Source organism: Schistocerca nitens, chromosome 6 (assembly GCF_023898315.1).
Source record: "Schistocerca nitens isolate TAMUIC-IGC-003100 chromosome 6, iqSchNite1.1, whole genome shotgun sequence".
NCBI lineage: Eukaryota > Metazoa > Arthropoda > Insecta > Orthoptera > Acrididae > Schistocerca > Schistocerca nitens.
The window spans coordinates 511,524,291-511,544,617 of NC_064619.1; the positions used below are offsets into that span (position 1 = coordinate 511,524,291).

At 39.7% G+C, this 20,327-nt stretch overlaps 1 protein-coding gene across 1 annotated transcript in view; it reads left to right on the plus strand.

Annotated features, from left to right (window-relative positions):
* The window catches only part of LOC126263434 (spatacsin), a 351,500-nt gene that overhangs the window by 318,676 nt on the left and 12,497 nt on the right, over nt 1-20,327 (plus strand). Inside the window, exons 33-34 of the mRNA XM_049960526.1 lie at nt 18,744-18,901; nt 19,041-19,202. Coding sequence (XP_049816483.1) covers nt 18,744-18,901; nt 19,041-19,202 — 320 coding nt within the window. The remainder of the gene's footprint in view (nt 1-18,743; nt 18,902-19,040; nt 19,203-20,327) is intronic.

Sequence of the window (20,327 nt, forward strand, 5' to 3'; positions counted from 1 at the left end):
ACATTAGTTTCCCAACCGGTTGTTACGCGATTGCACTTCGTGTGAATTTCCCCAGTCAAATCTGCGTTTTTTACTCAGATCCAGTTCACAGAAGCTATCACTCCTGTTCATTCTTCAACCATTCTGCTCATTCCAGCTACTATCTCTCTGAGAATTTCTTTGATTTCTCTCATAACTATTATTTTGGTGGTGATTATTTGAAATCCCGTTTTGATAACTACCACCCGGTTTGCTCTGAGGTTTGAACTTCAAAGCCCTCTCTAATTTTTCCACAAATTCTAGAAATTCGTCCATGGAATCACATGGACTATGGACAAGATCCCACTACCGTAATCGCCTTTTTAACATGGCGATTTCTGTTAAAACCCCCACGGGATGTTTCACATGCATAAGCTTGCCAAGTTCGCACTTGCAAAAATCACTTATCATCCCATTACCATACCTGTAACTCAGTTCGTTTAAAAATTCATTTTGGATCTGTGTCTGTTTTGCCTTGCTCCAAATTTTATTCAAAAAACCCTTTTAGAACTCTTCGTACGATTCACACGAACTACGTTTAACATTTGCCCAAGACTGAGGGTCTTCCCCCAAATGCCATTTAATGTATTTTATTTTTGCTTTGTCCGACATGTCGTGAACAAAACCATCCATACGAGCAGCCAAGAAATTTACTAGGTGATATCTCCTGTCATCTGTGTTACAGGTCACAGATGCGGCATTTCCTCAAGGGATATATACAACCACCGTGGTCTGTTGGGAGGCTAAGGAATTTAAATCACTTTATATCTGTTGCAATTGTTTTTTTAATTCATTTTCACTAGTAACACTGGACTCTATTTTATCTTTAATTATGCTCACTTCTTCCCCCCCCCCCCCTCACCTACACAATTGGAAATGTCACTAATTGCTAAATTTATATCGCTTTTATGAGAATCTTGCACTTTTATACATTCGCCTACCTTGCCCCCAAGTTCCGTCTGTATCTTATCCATTTTTTCCCCAAGATCTATTTCCACTGATTCGATTTTAAATTTTACTATTACAACTTCATCTGTAATTTTCCACATATCCACTTGGACACATTTTAATTTATCATCAATTACTTTTTCAAGGTTACCCATAATTTTTTCAACTTCCTCTTTCACAGCGGAACCTATTTCAGTTCACATTGCATCCATATCTGTTCGAATTCTACTGATATTATTTGCCATTCCCTGGATCATTTGCATTAACTGAGACATCATATCTCCCCCACATTCATTCCCCTTGATTGTCTTCCTACTAGTTACACTTTCGCGCTTTGATTTCGGACTAATCGGCTCACTTCCGTTTTCAGGAGACTGTTTTATACTCGTGAGATCTATAAGTGGAGCTTGAATTTCAGAGTTAAACACTGTTTCAGTATTTGCGCAGGCACTTATCTGATTTAAGATGGTTCCCTCTGCTATGGTGATGCCGTCAGTTGTAGTGGAAGTCGACATTGAAGACTGCCGTCGTACCGCTGTTGATCTGCACCTGCCACTGAAGTTGCCTGAAGTAATTGTAGCTGCCGCCGATTATCGTGTGTTACAACCGTCTCTGGTACCGCTGTCCGTTAAATGTTCTAACCGCTACTGTTCCCTGCACGCAACTTATTTAGACTCTGAGCCCCTACACGAATTGCCTTTAACATGATAGATTAGGACATCTATTGATAGCATGTGTTAATTGTGAAAATTACTGCGTAATTTCACTATTTCCAGAAACCTACTTGTGAAAAAAAAATGGTTTTGCAAAGGTTTTTACACTTTGCATACTATGCTGAATAACAGAGAGGAATTACCACTTTGCAGGACCCAAATCCCAGATGAGACGCCAATTGCGGGACTCCAAACAAAAAAATGCATGAAATGAGTGGCCCTCAATTATGTACCGTCCGATTCAATGTTGCAATATTAAAAGTTTTGACCAGTTTTGTTGTTTAGGGGTTGGGATATGTAGTTGCCACATTTCAGGCCAAATACTGCTGAGTCTACAGTATACAATAAGAATACACACGCAAATCGAATGGTCGAAGGTTTCTATCACTCGGCAGTTTTGAATTATGAATGTAACATATAAATTTATGAATGAAAGATTGCAATTAAATAAAATCTGCAGGTACTATTTTAATGACTTTAAATGATGAGTCTGATAGTAGAAGTACTTTTGAGAATGTGGTATATTTCTGCAAAACACTTATTGATGTTGAAGGTCCAGCAATAATAAAATATAAGTTGAATAACAGGGAAACAATAGATTCCTACTGCACATAATTAACTATGAACAACAACATAGCTCATGAAATATTCACTTCTAAGTGCACACTACATCTTCACTGTAGAAGCCACGGAAATCTCCCAAGTGCACAAGTCGACACTCCGAAGTATTTCTATCTGCCGCAACCATGCCCAAAGCAGTCCACTCTCCAAGTCATTTCCCCAACTGTGCGTCCATCACACCGTCGCATCCAGCACTTCTGTGTCCTGTGTCGTACTCTCCAGCACTTTTCACCCAAACTCGCTTCCATCCAGACTCCCCATTCACGAGTGCTGTGATTGGCTAGAGCACTCACACCATGTCTTCATGCCAACGCATCCACACAAACATAATGAAACACATTTGAAGTACTGGATTTACATTTAAATAACTTGAAATTATATAAATATTCCTACGGCTGGACCATAAACACACTCTAACTCACATTATTAGATACACAAACAAATTAAATAAACATATATCAGAGGAATAGAAAAAAAGGTAGGCCAATAGCGTAATGTCACTGTGCTTTCTAACACACAGTAAATGTTTAACCAATTTCTTATGAATAATATATAATATATATTTACTGTATGGTTAAATGATGATGGCGTCCTCTTCGGTAAAATATTCCGGAGGTAAAATAGTCCCCCATTCGGATCTCCGGGTGGGGACTACTCAGGAGGATGTCGTTATCAGGAGAAAGAAAACTGGCGTCCTACGGATCGGAGCGTGGAATGTCAGATCCCTTAATCGGGCAGGTAAGTTAGAAAATTTAAAAAGGGAAATGGATAGGTTAAAGTTAGATATAGTGGGAATTGGTGAAGTTCGGTGGCAGGAGGAACAAGACTTTTGGTCAGGTGAATACAGGGTTATAAATACAAAATCAAATAGTGGTAATGCAGGAGTAGGTTTAATAATGAATAAAAAAATAGGAGTGCGGGTAAGCTACTACCAACAGCATAGTGAACGCATTATTGTGGCCAAGATAGACACGAAGCCCATGCCTACTACAGTAGTATGAGTTTATATGCCAACTAGCTCTGCTGATGATGAAGAAATTGATGAAATGTATGATTAGATAAAAGAAATTATTCAGGTAGTGAAGGGAGACGAAAATTTAATAGTCATGGGTGACTGGAATTCTAGAGTAGGAAAAGGGAGAGAAGGAAACATAGTGGGTGAATATGGATTGGGGGAGAGAAATGAAAGAGGAAGCCGCCTGGTAGAATTTTGCACAGAGTATAACTTAATCATAGCTAACATATGGTTCAAGAATCATAAAAGAAGGTCGTATACATGGAAGAATCCTGGAGATACTAGAAGGTATCAGATAGATTATATAATGGTAAGACAGAGATTTAGGAACCAGGTTTTAAATTGTAAGACATTTCCAGGGGCAGATGTGGACTCTGACCACAATCTATTGGTTATGAACTGTAGATTAAAACTGAAGAAACTGCAAAAAGGTGGGAATTTAAGGAGATGGGACCTGGATAAACTGAAAGAACCAGAGGTTGTACAGAGTTTCAGGGAGAGCATAAGGAAACAATTGACAGGAATGGGGGAAAGAATACAGTAGAAGAAGAATGAGTAGCTCTGAGGGATGAAGTAGTGAAGGCAGCAGAGGATCAAATAGGCAAAAAGACGAGGGCTAGTAGAAATCCTTGGGTAACAGAAGAAATATTGAATTTAATTGATGAAAGGAGAAAATATAAAAATGCAGTAAATGAAGCAGGCAGAAAGGAATACAAACGTCTCAAAAATGAATTGACAGGAAATGCAAAATGGCTATGCATGGATGGCTAGAGGACAAATGTAAGGATATAGAGGCTTATCTCACTAGGGGTGAGATAGGTACTGCCTACAGGAAAATTAAAGAGACCTTTGGAGAAAAGAGAGCCCCTTGTATGAATATCAAGAGCTCAGAAGGAAATCCAGTTCTAAGCAAAGAAGGGAAAGCAGAAAGGTGGAAGGAGTATATAGAGGGTCTATACAAGGGTGATGTACTTGAGGACAATATTATGGAAATGGAAGAGGATGTAGATGAAGATGAAATGGGAGATACGATACTGCGTGAAGAGTTTGACAAAGCACTGAAAGACCTGAGTCGAAACAAGGCCCCGGGAGTAAACAACATTCCATTGGAAATACTGACGGCCTTGGGAGAGCCGGTCCTGACAAAACTCTACCATCTGGTGAGCAAGATGTATGAGACAGGTTAAATACCCTCAGACTTCAAGTAGAATATAATAATTCCAGTCTCAAAGAAAGCAGGCATTGACAGATGTGAAAATTACTGAACTATCAGTTTAATAAGTCACAGCTGCAAAATACTAACGTGAATTCTTTACAGACGAATGGAAAAAGTGGTAGAAGCCGACCTCGGTGAAGATCACTTTGGGTTCTGCAGAAATGTTGGAACACGTGAGGCAATACTAACCCTACGACTTATCTTAGAAAATAGATTAAGGAAAGGCAAACCTACATTTCTAGCTTTTGTAGACTTAGAGAAAGATTTTGACAATGTTGACTGGAATACTCTCTTTCAAATTCTGAAGGTGGCAGGGGTAAAATAGAGGGAGCAAAAGGCTATTCACACTCTGTACAGAAACCAGATGGCAGTTATAAGAGTCGAGGGGCATGAAAGGGAAGCAGTGGTTGAGAAGGGACTGAGACAGGGTTGTAGCATCTCCCTGATGTCATTCAATCTGTATATTGAGCAAGCAGTAAAGGAAACAAAAGAAAAATTCGGAGTAGGTATTAAAATCCATGGAGAAGAAATAAAAACGTTGAGGTTCGCCGATGACATTGTAATTCTGTCAGAGACAGCAAAGGACTTGGAAGAGCAGTTGAACGAAATGGACAGTGTCTTGAAAGGAGGATATAAGATGAACATCAACAAAAGCAAAACGAGGATAATGGAATGTAGTCGAATTAAGTCGGATGATGCTGAGGGAATTAGATTAGGAAATGAGACACTTACAGTAGTAATGGAGTTTTGCTATTTGGGGAGCAAAATAACTGATGATGGTCAAAGTAGAGAGGATATAAAATGTAGACTGGCAATGGCAAGGAAAGCGTTTCTGAAGAAGAGAAATTTCTTAACATCGAATATAGATTTAAGTGTCAGGAAGTCATTTCTGAAAGTATTTGTATGGAGTGTAGCCATGTATGGAAGTGAAACATGGACAATAAATAGTTTGGACAAGAAGAGAATAGAAGCTTTTGAAATGTGGTGCTACAGAAGAATGCTGAAGATTAGATGGGTAGATCACATAACTAATGAGGAGGTATTGAATAGAATTGGGGAGAAGAGGAGTTTGTGGCACAACTCAACAAGAAGAAGGGACTGGTTGGTAGGACATGTTCTGAGGCACCAAGGGATCACAAATTTAGCATTGGAGGGTAGCGTAGAGTGAAAAAATCATAGAGGGAGACCAAGAGATGAGTACACTAAGCAGATTCAGAAGGATGTAGGCTGCAGTAGGTACTGGGAGATGAAAAAGCTTGCACAGGATAGACTAGCATGGAGAGCTGCATCAAACCAGTCTCTGGACTGAAGACCACAACGACAACAACAGTATATATCAGATTTAAACAAAGACATAGATGAATAAATATATTTATAAACATGCTGCTACTGTTTTTTCATGTAACTGTGGAGTACTTATGGCCTGACGCGATTGATAGTAATCAGCCACTTTGACCTCCAATAACTCATGTACTATTCAAGTTACATGCCTGTAATTTATACCAATTTAGGTTTACACTAATAGCTTTCTAAAGACACGTCTATTGACAAAATCGGATGAAACATTTAGATTTTGGAAATTCATTGCTGGGTGTTACTTGTATAATTTACCGCAGATACTAAACTTTAAACTAATAAAGATATTGCAAATCTGATTACACCATCATAATCATCGTGCAAATAATAGTAATGTACATGTTTCTTTTTGAGGTATCATGATTCATCTGGCTGCTATTAATTTCTATACGAACTGTGAAATGTCTGCCATTAAGGTTTCACAAAGTCCGCCACCGTTGGCCCTCCCAGCACATAGCGTCACCAAGGAATTCCCAGCCACGTGCTCGATGGACGACGTGCTCCGGCCGCTGTGAGTCACCACGCGGATGCTAACGAGCTTTGCCCTGCCGCGCAGTCCTTGCGGTGGCCACCAACTCTGAACTTAGCATATTTCGAGGGTGCCGCAACTCGTCCGTTACCTCACGAGTGCCCCACAAACCAAACATCATCATCATCATCAATGTGTTTGTCAAGGTGTTGGTGCCCATGACTAGACATCTGTGTTTTAGAACCAAGGAAGCATTGATTGAAAGACCTGGCAGGAGACTGTAAAAAAGATAAGAAGTCCACACCAACATTGGGGTACAGTACATTGGCAATAATGAATCTTCATTCTAATTCAAGACTGAAGTTTAGATGTAAGTTGATGTAACTGTAAGTCTTAATGGAAGGTCCATTCACAGTATAAGGGTGATTGCCATTGATATTCTGCCGTGGCAGATGACAAGGAGGGTAAACTGAGAGATCAGCTCCTGTGTCAGTGAGAAACTGCGGCTTAATAGAGTGTTCTGTTATAAACAATTGATGGGGCTGTGCAGTTCGCAATTGATCGCTATCACTGCTGATTTCTGCCAGTGTTTCCCTTGTCGCAGGGTGGTTGACACTGCCGAGCTTCAGCTCCAAATTTGTTACCAGCTGATATTCTCCATGGAGGGCCAACACTTGTTTCTGCTGAAAGAGCATTGCTGTAGCAATGATTGTGTGAAGCACCTTAATTGTAGGGCCACAAGTTGCTTAGAAAGTTCAGTTACTTGTATTTGCAGTGCCTCCAGAGAAATCTCTGTTTGGCAGAGAGGGTTGTGACGCCCATCAAAGAATACATCACGACTATTCTGTCAGCTGTCTGAACTGGGGTGTTGAGGTTACCAATGCAGACAGTGAGTATTTTCTGTGTGCCCACAGGTAGGCATGGCAGCCAAATATTCCACAGAATATCGATAACTGCATTGCCTGCCAATGTGTGAACCTGATGAAGTAGTTGAGATGGTGTGCAGTCACCAAGTTCTCCAGTTCGGAGCAGTTTTTAGAGTCATTTATCTTCTGACTGTGACAAATGCATGCTTGATAGAGGCATAGTTTTCAGTCATTAGTGGTGAAGCTAAAATGTCTCGTATTCCCATAGCCATTTGCTTGTTAAGTGCAGCCACATAATTGTATTTACTTTAGTCAGAGATGATGTAGGGCAAGACAAATTGGCTCTCAAGTTGGATGAACCACAGTACTGGATTTGCTGACTGGAAGGGTGAGGGTTTCACCACAGTCATACAAAGGATCAAGTTTGTTGCCGGTAATTTGAGTACTTGTTATGGGAAACATTGATTACTTATGAGAAACATTGATTACATGATGCAGTTGTTCATGGGAGAATTTGTGCATGATGCAAAAACGTACATATGATGTGTTTTATCATTTGGCATATGATGCAATCATTCCAGCGGCATGATTCAGAAACTCAGAGTCACTATATGATTTTGAAAATACATTTTTTATACACACAAAGTAGTAGTTAATTACAATAAGTAGTCATAATCATAAGACTGCTAAGAACATATAGTCACTACTTTATTTTTAGCATGGAGGACCAAAAAGTTTACACTCTGCAAATCAGTTATGTAGCAGATAATTCAGTGTTCACATTACTGTCCATGTAACTATTATTCAGTGCTATGTTCCAAGTGAACAAGCAGAGATGAATGTCAAAACCCATGTCTCTGATAAACTACAAGCAGCACTGAAAGGCACAAAATGAGATATTGTCATTGTTGTGAGGGACATAAACACAAAAGTGGGCACAGAAAATCTTGGGATGGGACTTGCAATGGGAAGATGTGGAGTTGAAGAGGCAAATACAAATGGTGAATTTTTTATGGAGGTATGTGGGAACAGCAAGGTAGCCATAGGAGGAATACTGTTTCCACACAAAAATTTTCCATAAAAACTTGTGGGTGTCAACCAATCACAGGGTGCAGAATCAATTGATTCAGTTCCACAAGTGGGCAATGTAAAAGATTGTTGTTAGAGGTTAGGAATAAAAGGGGAGCAGTGACCACCTTTTGATGCTACCTAAAGTGCACTTGAAATTCACAGCTACAAAAAATAAATCTGATGTCTAAAAGAAGCCATTCAATACCTCACAAGTAAAGGTACCTAAAAGATCAAACAGAAATTTAGACTAGAACTGCAAAATAGATATAAAGTACTCAATGTGATGGAGGATGGATTAGAAAAACAATTCCACTGCTAAAAGGGCAGAAGGTGTTCAGAGACAGTAAAAGAAAAGACTAAATGAGCAAGGACATGTGGGAGAAAGTTGGTGAAAGAAAAAAATTCAAAGTATAAATGAAAATAATGAAGGCCAGGAGGGAAAAACTGAGCTCCATGTAGAGTATACTAGAGTAGATCAAGAGATGAAAATGAGTGCAAGATTAGACTGAAGGAAATGGTAAAATGATCTTGCAACATGAACTGAGAGAGCTGCAAGCAAAGGAGACATGAAGGAGCTTTACCAGACCACAAGAATACTAGGGAGGCAGAAGGGACCAATAAATTGCACAGTGAAAAGCAAGTTAGGAAACTGCACAATGGGAAAGATGGCATGAAAATTTTGAAAAGGTGATGATAACTGCAAGAATCAACAGGGTGGTGCTTTGCAGAGAGCAGATAAAAGTTGCTCTAAAGTAAACAGAATGTTGTCATGCCCCTGGGTGCAACAATATTTCACTAGAACTGCTGAAAGAAGAAAGACACCATTAGATTTATTATGCCCTGTGTTTGAGGAGATCTGGAATAGAGATGAAATGGAAGAAGAATGGAAGACAGACATTAATAAAACTTCTAAAAAAAAGAGAGACATCACAAATTGCAATAAGTGGAGAGGGATCATGTTGTCATCCTTTCCTAGTAAAGTACTGTTATGAATCACCCTAAACAGGACAGTGTATGGAATATATGGCTAGTCTACAGGGTGTTTCACAATCCATGTTACACACTTCTAGAGGTTGTAGAGCAGGGCCGGCCAAACGCTGCACAGTGTGCAGACGTGCGGAAGTGCTGCACATGTGCGCACACGTGCGACAGCGACATCTGTTATTAGACATGTGTCCTAAATGAACAGCGGCGGCTCCACTTCCCTGTTTATGTGGTTCAAGCAAGAGCGCAACATACCCAGTCTCGTTTACCCCTGGTAACTGTAACCTTAACAGAGAAGTACTGAGAAATGGCAGGTACTGTGTAAAAGCAAAGGACGGGAGCTCTATGTTCTCAGTTGTTTAAAAATGACTGAGAACTGCAATTCTTTTTTGTAGCCGTTGGTGAAAACTCATAGTGTTTGCTATGCCGCCGAATAATAGGCGGCCAGGGTAAGTTTTCAATTGAAAGACAATACAATACATATCACAAAGACGAGTGTAGTGTACTCAAGAGTGAAGAACGGCAAGAAAATGTCCTTAAGAAAATGGATGAGACACAACAACTTGATTATCATTTCTCATGACCAGTGATAAACGTGTTTGGATTTATTCCTTTCATAATTAAAAATTATTGTTTACTAACTGTGCATTAATGCCTCATTCTGCTCCATGTTACATTATTATCAGGAAAGTTGGTCATTAAACCGATTGTTCCAGTGTATACTTACATTTACGGTTTTTTTTCATGTGTGAAGGGCTACGCTCAGCTGAAGTCGATAAAACGTAACATTCAACTAATTGTCGGTTATTATGCAGATTTCAGACGGAGTTGATGAAAGATGTAGCAATAATGGTATTGAAATAACAGGTGATCATCGAGAGTTCTGCGGTTATCATTCTGTTCAGAGGTCAGTGAGACAGAAATTATGTGGGTGTAACTGAGGGCACCGAGAATTAGTTATAGGAAACTTTGCATTAGTTTAATGTTATTTGAAATCATGAATAAGGTTCGTTGGAAGTCGCTAAGTGCTCTCTTTCTTAAATACTAGTTCAAAAACATTACTCGTATTTACGTGCCATCAGTGAAGCTGCCTTAATAAAAACCCATGGTTGTTAACTGTATTACTTATCTTACTGGGTTCAACTGTTAACATAAAAGTAGACGTCTCAATGAGTAGACTGTGACAGTATTTTAAATGTTTAATACACGAAATACCTTCCTATGGTTGGCCTGCAAGCTGTGGAAAGAGCACTAGAATGCGCCGGTACAGAGTATCCCAGCAAGTGGATAAAGCGACATCTGTGGGTAGACACATGCACTACATGAACGCTGACGGCTGCGGCGTGCACGCTGTGACCCGGAAGTTGCACATGTGCAGGAGCACCGCACGCATGTAGAATTTCTGGCTGGCCCTGTTGTAGAGGGTACCTAGTAGCTCAAGTTTTACGTAGGAACCCATTTCCAGAAATGTCATCCAGTGACACTACAAAGAATCAAAGTTATAGGCACTGGCATCTGTAAGTGTATGTACGAGGTCTATTCAGAAAGTAAGGAATGTTTCCGTCTGACACCGCTAGGCACATGCCAATCGCATTTATTTTGGCATGTGCATGCTCGGCAGTTCAGTCGACATCCATCTGTGACAGTGGGAATGTCTCTGTACGTCTCATTTTTTTCAATATTCGAATTTGAAGTATGTGCTGTGATTGAAAATCCCGTCAGTTGTGAGGTGCAGTCTGTGATATGGTTTCCGTTGGCAAAAAACCTAAAACCTATAGAAATTTATTGTGATCTGTGTGAAGTACACGGAAACAATGTAGTGAGTGAAAGTTCCGTGCCGCCGAACCAATGTTCATAATGAAGAGAAGAGTCAACACCCGAGCATCTTGTCGCTAATGTTGAAACGATTCGTGAAAACCATCGCTTTACAATAATGGAGCTTTTTCACTCTTTTCCACAAGTTTCACGGACTTTGTTGTTTGAAATTGTCACTCAAAAGCTAGGCTACCACAAATTTTGTGTACGATGGGTGCCCAAAATCCTTACAGAGCACCATAAAGAACAGCGAATGGGGGCAATGTTGACATTTCTGGAGGCCTACCACAAACATGGTGATTTATTACTGGATCTGATCGTAACCAGTGATGAGACTTGCGTGAAACACGTCAATTGCGAGGCAAAATTACAGTCCATGGAGTGGGGGCACACAAGGTCCCCCCAAAAATCAAGAAAATGTTTGCAAACCTTGTCAGCAAGTAAGTTGATGGCGACAGTGTTTTGGAACAGGCAAGGTGTGCTTCTTATTGATTTTCTCAAACATGGGGCAACCATAAATTCTGCCTGGTATTGTCAAACTTTGCACAGCCTTAGAAGAGCAGTTCAAAATAAACGTCAAGGAAAACTGACATCCAAAATTTTGTTTTTGCTCGACAGTGCTTGACCTCACATGGCCAACTGCACTAAAGAACTCCTTAATTCATTTATATGGGAAATTTTCTTTCATTTGCCCTATGGCCCCGATCTTCCACCAAGCGACTTCCACTTGTTTCCCAAGATGAAGAACTGGCTTGCAACACAGCACTTTGATGACAACACGGAACTCCAGGCAGGCTTAACTCATTGGCTGAAGTCTCAGGCAGCAGAATTTTATGATGAAGGTCCTTCACAGCTTGTCCACCACTATGATAAGTGCATGATTGTGTTTGGTGACTATGTGGAAAAGTAGTATGCCAGTCACTCTTTCAGATGTATATAATAAAATTTATTTCTTGTACTTAGTATTTTTTTTAATGCCAAAATGTTCCCTACTTTCTGAATAGCCCTCTTATATACAGGGTAAATGTATCAATTTGAGGTAAGAGTCCTGTACTGGAAATGAACGAGTTGAAAGTTATAAGCAAAAAGCATTCTGATACTTCTAACAGTGGAATACATGTACTGGTGCTGTTGCTAAGATTGCAGGGTAAACAACTTTCAGAAGTGGTAGTATGGACCAAAGCAAGGAAAACATGTCCAGTAAATATGGGCTCTAAAATGCATGCCTGAGAAACTATGAGTACTTGTTCATCTTAGCTGCTGTGAAACACACCTCTCTATTGAACAAATGCTCATAGCTTTGAAGGTATGCATTTTAGAGTCCATGTTTAGTGGACATTTCTACATTGTTTTGGTATATACTACCACCACTGAAAGTTGCCTGGCCTACAATCTTAGCATAAGAACAACAGTACCAGTGCATATATTCCACTGGTAGGGGTATTAGAACAATTTTTGCTTATAACTTTCAACTCGTTCGCCTTCAATACAGGGACCCTTACCTCAAATTGATACATTTATCCTTCTCCATCATCCTATAAAGTTTGTAACATCATCATGGAATCACTTTGTGTATACATGCGTTTATAGGCAATAGTTCTGTAGCATCGTTGGATGATGTTTCTGGATGTAAGTTCCTATGTAACACTTGATTGCTAAGTGCACTCTACAATCTCTAGAAGTGTGTAACATGAACTGTGAAACACCCTGTATATGTAGCGTTCATAGACTTTGAAAAGACATTTGACTTAGTGTCAAGAAGAAGTGTGTGGAAAACCATGTCAAATTATGGTGCACCATAAGCCAGTGTTCATCAGACTGCAGTCAGCAGACCTTGAACTAACACTAAGAGCTTCTTAAGAGTGTAATTTTCCTGCTTTAAAACAAACAAAAACACACACAGATATAGTAATATATTTTAGATGTACTTAATTTTAACTGAGATTGGTGAATTCGAGTCTGAGTTAAGTAAAGTAGGTTGTTTACCTCAGGGTAGAGGAGTAAGTAGTACGGCCATTGCAGAGTTAGAGGATGTGAGAGGGGGAATGTTTTATTGTTTGTTGTCCAGTACTGGCAACTCACAGGTGACTTGTGCTGACTAACTTCTGTGGTATAAATTTTGACACCTGGAGGTAACATATATTCATGAATGTGCACTGTGGAGATGGTCATCTTAAAATATGGTAAATGTTTGTAGGAAAGAATATGAAGTTGTAGTACAATGCAGTGACCAGAAGAAAAATGATGTTCAATACATTTAGTAAGCATCTGTGACTGTCTCTCATACTGCATAATGGCTTTAGATTGCTCACATAGACAAACATACTTCGTCAGGCAATTACAGTGTCACAACTTTAGGGTCAATGAGCTTGGCAGCAATATGAAACAGTGAACAACTGTCATGAAGTGTTCCAAATGGTGCTGAATTTTAACAATCAGTACTTGGTGGCTGGCAGCCAACTTATTGCAGCAGTACTATGCGCTAGTCTATTAGGGACTCTTAACTTATTAATTTAGTAGTTTATCAATTAATTATAATACATTTTACTAAATCAAATAAGTGAAAAGATAGAAAAGGAGCTGAGTGAAGAACAGCATAGGTTTAGGAAAGGAAGAAGCATGATCGACCTGATATTTTCTATCCGTCAACTGATGGAAAAAAAGTTGGGAGTATAACAAAAGGGTGATAATGGTTTTTATGGACACTGAAAAGACATATGACTCCGTTGACAGGAAAAGACTCTGGGAAGAAATGAAGAAGATAGATATTGAAGATGGATACATTAATGTTATAAAGACAATGTACAGAGGACACAATTGTAGAATTAGAACACCATTGGGGAACTCTGAATACTTCGAAATAAGACAAGGACTTAAGCAAGGAAGTATTCTATCTCCTGCACTTTTTAATGTTGTGCTGGAGGGAATGAATAGGGCAGTTAAAGATATTGTAAAAGAAAAAGACAAAAAGATGATTTTTGCAGATGATATGGTAATATGGGGTGATAAAGAGGTAGATGTACAGTTACAGCTTGATGTGTGGAATGAAATAATGAAAAAGTATGGATTAAAAATAAATAAAGATAAGAGTGAAGTAATGGTATTTGGAAGAGAGAAAGGATCAACGGAAATATTACCTTGCATAGAGAACCCCTCAAAGTGGTAGAAAGTTTCACTTATTTAGGGAGTGAAATATCTAGGGATGGAAGAATAACTAACGAAATTAATAGGAGGTTACAGAAGGGAGGCAATTTCTACCAAACAATAAAACACCTGATTTGGAATAATGAAGTTTCAGAAAGAGCAAAACTCCTTATGTATAAGAATTATTACATCCCTATTGTCACCTATGGTGGTGAAACATGGACAATGACAGAAAGGGACTGGAGCAGACTGCAAGCAGGGGAAATGAAATTTCTCAGAGCAGTTAAGGGAAAAATAAGAGTGGACAGAGTAAGGAATGTAGAGATTAGAAAGGACCTTAAACAAGAAAGTCTGAGAGAAGAAATTGAAAGAAAGAGATTAAGATGGTATGGGCATGTTAAGAGGATGCATGGGCAGAGACTCCCCAAAATTATGGAAGAACTTAGATGGGTGGGAAAAGACCTAGAGGGCACCCAAGAACACGGTGGAAAATGGGAGTGAGAATATCTGTAGAAAGGAGAGGTGTGACCTGGCAGCAAGTGGAGGAAGAAAAGTGGTGGGAGGACCAAGCCAAATGGAGAGGACTCATCAGCACCCAGACCCAGCAGTAGCTGGAGCGAATTTCAGATATACAGGGTGTTACAAAAAGGTACGGCCAAACTTTCAGGAAACATTCCTCACTCACAAAGAAAGAAAATATGTTATGTGGACATGTGTCCGGAAACGCTTACTTTCCATGTTAGAGCTCATTTTATTACTTCTCTTCAAATCACATTAATCATGGAATGGAAACACACAGCAACAGAACGTACCAGTGTGACTTCAAACACTTTGTTACATGAAATGTTCAAAATGTCCTCCGTTAGCAAGGATACATGCATCCACCCTCCGTCGCATGGAATCCCTGATGCGCTGATGCAGTCCTGGAGAATGGCGTATTGTATCACAGCCGTCAACAATACGAGCACGAAGAGTCTCTACATTTGGTACCGGGGTTGCGTAGACAAGAGCTTTCAAATGCCCCCATAAATGAAAGTCAAGAGGGTTGAGGTCAGGAGAGCATGGAGGCCATGGAATTGGTCCGCCTCTACCAATCCATCGGTCACCGAATCTGTTGTTGAGAAGCGTACGAACACTTCGACTGAAATGTGCAGGAGCTCCATTGTGCATGAACCACATGTTGTGTCATACTCGTAAAGGCACATGTTCTAGCAGCACAGGTTGAGTATCCCGTATGATATCATGATAATGTGCTCCATTGAGCGTAGGTGGAAGAACATGGGGCTCAATCAAGACATCACCAATAATGCCTGCCCAAACGTTCACAGAAAATCTGTGTTGATGATGTGATTGCACAATTGCGTGTGGATTCTCGTCAACCCACACATGTTGATAGTGAAAATTTACAATTTGATTACGTTGGAATGAAGCCTCATCCATAAAGAGAACATTTGCACTGAAATGAGGATTGACACATTGTTGGATGATCCATTCGCAGAAGTGTACCCGTGGAGGCCAATCAGCTGCTGATAGTGCCTGCACACGCTGTACATGGTACGGAAACAACTGGTTCTCCCGTGGCACTCTCCATACAGTGACCTTGTCAACGTTACCTTGTACAGCAGCAACGTCTCTGATGCTGACATTAGGGTTATCGTCAACTGCACGAAGAATTGCCTCGTCCATTGCAGGTGTCCTCGTCCTTCTAGGTCTTCCCCAGTCGCGAGTCATAGGCTGGAATGTTCCGCACTCCCTAAGACGCCAATCAATTGCTTCGAACGTCTTCCTGTCGGGACACCTTCGTTCTGGAAATCTGTCTCAATTCAAACGTACCGCACCACGGCTATTGCCCCGTGCTAATCCATACATCAAATGGGCATCTGCCAACTCTGCATTTGTAAACATTGCACTGACTGCAAAACCATGTTCGTGATGAACACTAACCTGTTGATGCTACGTACTGATGCAATGAGTCGCATGTCAACACAAGCACCGAAGTCAACATTACCTTCCTTCAATTGGGCCAACTGGTGGTGAATCGAGGAAGTACAGTACATACAGACGAAACTAAAATGAGCTCTAACATGGAAATTAAGCGTTTCCGGACACATGTCCACATAACATCTTTTCTTTATTTGTGTGTGAGGAATGTTTCCTGAAAGTTTGGCCGTACCTTTTTGTAACACCCTGTAGATCAATTAATTATAAGATTAATACACATATGGCCCATGGTGACACCCCATAATGTCAGTATTGTTTCGGCAGCAAAAATGTTTGATGACCACTACCTTAGTTTGTTCCAATGCTGCCTTATGTAGCTAGGGCATCTGTGCCCGCACTAAACATGCTTGTGGGCAGGGGCAGGTGGTGTAGGCTACCCATCAGATGGTGTCTTGCTTATGCATGACCTGCTTGGCCACCCTTGACTCCCAGCATTCAGTCGGTGGAATACGATCATGTACACTGTGTCCCAACTGCAAGACTGCCTGCCCATCACGTGTTTGTCCACCCCTGCCCACCTGTGCCTGTGCCCATCCAGCTGCTCCTGGGAGGGCATATGAGCTGAAACAGCCTAGTATATACCTAATAAGGGCATGAAAATAATGCAGGAACTGTACAATAGACCAAAGGAAACACATTACCTATTATCTTGGCATATTGGTGCTTGATTATTCTTGAATCTTTAACCTTGTCTGTATGATATGACAAGTTTCATCAGATTTATCATCTCAGTGGCAGGTGATGAGCAGTTTACACAGAGACGTCCTTTCAATCTACCAGAAAGTGTTGTATATAAAGTTGGGTACTGTAAATTTGGGTACCTATTAAATACTGTATGTTGAATCAGTGCTAGTCTGGTTACATAAAAGTAACACCTCTCTCCTACTGTCCAGTTACTCCCAGAGACACTCCTCTGTATTTAGCCATCTGGAAGACAGAAACTGATTTAGACACAGGCTACACAGGTTAGGTTTGGTTTCCAGAATGAACCTTAGAATGAGAAGTGGAGTTTATTTGAAATGAAAACTCCTGCCAAATGACTTAATTGACAATTACTCAGTGCTAGAAGGCTAGACCCCTGCCTTTTGTCATTGTGCTCTTGCTGGCTGACCTACTCAGGCAAAACAAATCTCATGGTTTGTCCTAGAGGTTCAACCTACCAGTACCTTTATCCTACTTACCTAGTCCGCAGCTCGTGGTCGTGCGGTAGCATTCTCGCTTCCTGTTCCCGGGTTCAATTCCCGGCGGGGTCAGGTATTTTCTCTGCCTCGTGATGACTGGGTGTTGTGTACTGTCCTTAGGTTAGTTAGGTTTGAGTAATTCTAAGTTCTAGGGGACTGATGACTGTAGATGTTAAGTTCCATAGTGCTCAGAGCCATTTGAACCTACTTTCCTAACTCAGCAGACTCCCATTCACATTTTAGTCAGCCAGCATCTGGGAGAGAGAGAGAGAGAGAGAGAGAGAGAGAGAGAGAGAGAGAGAGAGAGAATGTCCTAACTCAGAAGACTCCCATTCACATCTTAGTCAGCCAGCATCTGGTGGGGGGAGGGGGGGGGGAGAGAGAGAGAGAGAGAGAGAGAGAGAGAGAGAGAGAGAGAGAGTGTGTGTGTGTGTGTGTGTAGGGTAGAGAACAGAGAAAAGTGTAGCCACACCCCACGATCTGTTTCCAAACTGAAACCTTCTTTCTACAGTTGAGGGTACATTGTGAAAGTTTCATTCAGGATTGGGAGAGTGGCCCTAAGCACATTTTCCTCCATAAGAGTCACTCAGACTCTGTTTGGAAAGAGAATGAAGCAAAGGTTCTTGGCAGTGAAAAATCTCCTGGCTGTCATTGTGGGGTACAATTGTTCTCTTATTGGAATGTTCATAATTGGATTGCGTAGCAGTTTACATCAGTAGCATTATGCGACATGCTGTCTGCTGTTGCCTGGGCCTTCATAATGTGACAGAAACCACATTTCATAGGGCATGCTGAGACAAAAATGGACAGCATGTTGCCAACAGGACTGCTGATGCAAGACATTCTGTTGTTTGATTGTGAACATGACACACAGAAAAATTTGAACAATGATAAACTAAAAACTAAAATTCTGTACTAGATTAGCAACAATTTTCATATGTTTTGTTATATATTTTCACTTAGAATTCTGTGAAAACAGAAGTTCTGCCTCATTTTGCTAGCTTATCAATTGCTCAACAGAGGCATCATTTTGAGAGGGATGTCAGTCAGATATGAATCATTCCTTTAAACTGTATTTTTTACCAGGAATTTACTTCTATGACACTAATTAATTTGCAGTGACAGACTAAATTTGGGCTTAATTGATTACTTTTGCCAGATGTGTCTCAGTGAATAATATTGTTTGATGGAAGTAGTCTCATTTTATTCCACTACTGATGACATTTGTAAAAAAGTTACATTGATTATATGTAGCAATGATGTCTATATAATCAAAGATATCTGTTTAATCAAAATGTAATTTTGATTTATTCTTTATATGACAGGCTAACAAACTCATAAAAGCTATGGCAATAGCTCATAAAGCAGAGCTAGTTGCTCTCCAAATATCTTTACTGAATTCTGTGCCTGCAGGCCAGTTGGTGAATTTATTGATTAACTTGACTGCAATGGAAGTTTCTGATGTGATAGTTAACAAATTGAGGTAATATTTTCATTGCTGGCTATCTTCTGATTTTTTCACCATATGATAACTATGATAACTCTAATATAGTTATACTATCATAGTTATACTATGATAACTCTAATAGTGATATAGATAAACTCGTCATTCTGTATTACAGCTTCCCACAAGCTTGCATTTTAGCCCGGGCTTACAACCATCCAACTGACTGGGGAGCAGTGCTGTACCAGCATTGCATTGTCAACAGAGAGGCAACATATTTCTCAGAATTTACCCAGAGCATGACACTCACAACTGCTCATGTAGAGGATATAGCTAGAAGGTGAGAAACAAAATAATTTTCTTGGAACTTTTTCAGTAAGAGTGTATGGTTGCTTTATGTTCCACTAGTCATGTGTTGCTTTAAATGTTATCAAGACAACATAGGTAACTGTGTTGTGTGTGCTAGTTTAAGAAACATCAGAGTAATATATTTTCTTAATTTCGTTCATCATATTTGAATTTTCAGGAAAGCTTTTAACTGTGTCATTCATGATTTAAATAATGAAAACTGCAAGAGTTACTTATTTTTTTGATGCTTAGCACAATGCTTTTCCAGAGTTTATGCTAACTTCCTAGTGCATTTGTGCACTTGTTTACATGAATTTCTAACATCATTGACATATGAAAAACTCTCAAAGATTCATTTTGTCTGATTTTCTGATTGCAGTCTAACTTCAGAAAGATGCAAGGAAGGCAGAAAATCACAGTGCAGATATCGTCAAACATATCCATGTAAACAAATACACAAAAGCAATTGAAAACGAGAATAAATTCTTGAAACACATTGTGCTAAGCATAAAAAAATAAGTAAATGGTACAGTTTTCATTATTTAAATCATGAATATATTTTCTGTTTGTTGTCCTCCACTATGTTGAGAAATGACTTCACATAACTGTGTATGTTGGTGCTAAAAGTATTCTTTAACAAGGGACCAGTTTCACTGAGAGTCCATTTCCTAGCAGAATTTTTTAGTACAAACATCATGAATACAGAGACTGCAGGTGTAAAAGGATGCTATGTTTCAAAATTGTAGCAAAAATACAAGTAATACTTGCAGCTTGTGTTAACAGCGAGCGTTATTGTTTAATATAATGACATTGAAAGAGAAGCACAATGTCGAAAACTCAGTAGCATACCGTGTTACGTGATGTTTCTAAAATCACAGTAATAGCTTCCATATAGTCATACAAATACAGATTCTGCCAAGATGTCAACTTCTGCAACTGATGCTGCTTCCACTGTATCACAACAATATTATGTTAACAGAATCTTCTGTCGGTTCTTGGTAGAACAACATTGTAATAAATGTAAAGCACTAGTTTGCTATTGTTCTATAATATTGTATTGCAAAAGCAAACTGGTGCTTCTCATTTATCACAACGATATTATTTGAAAACTGTTATG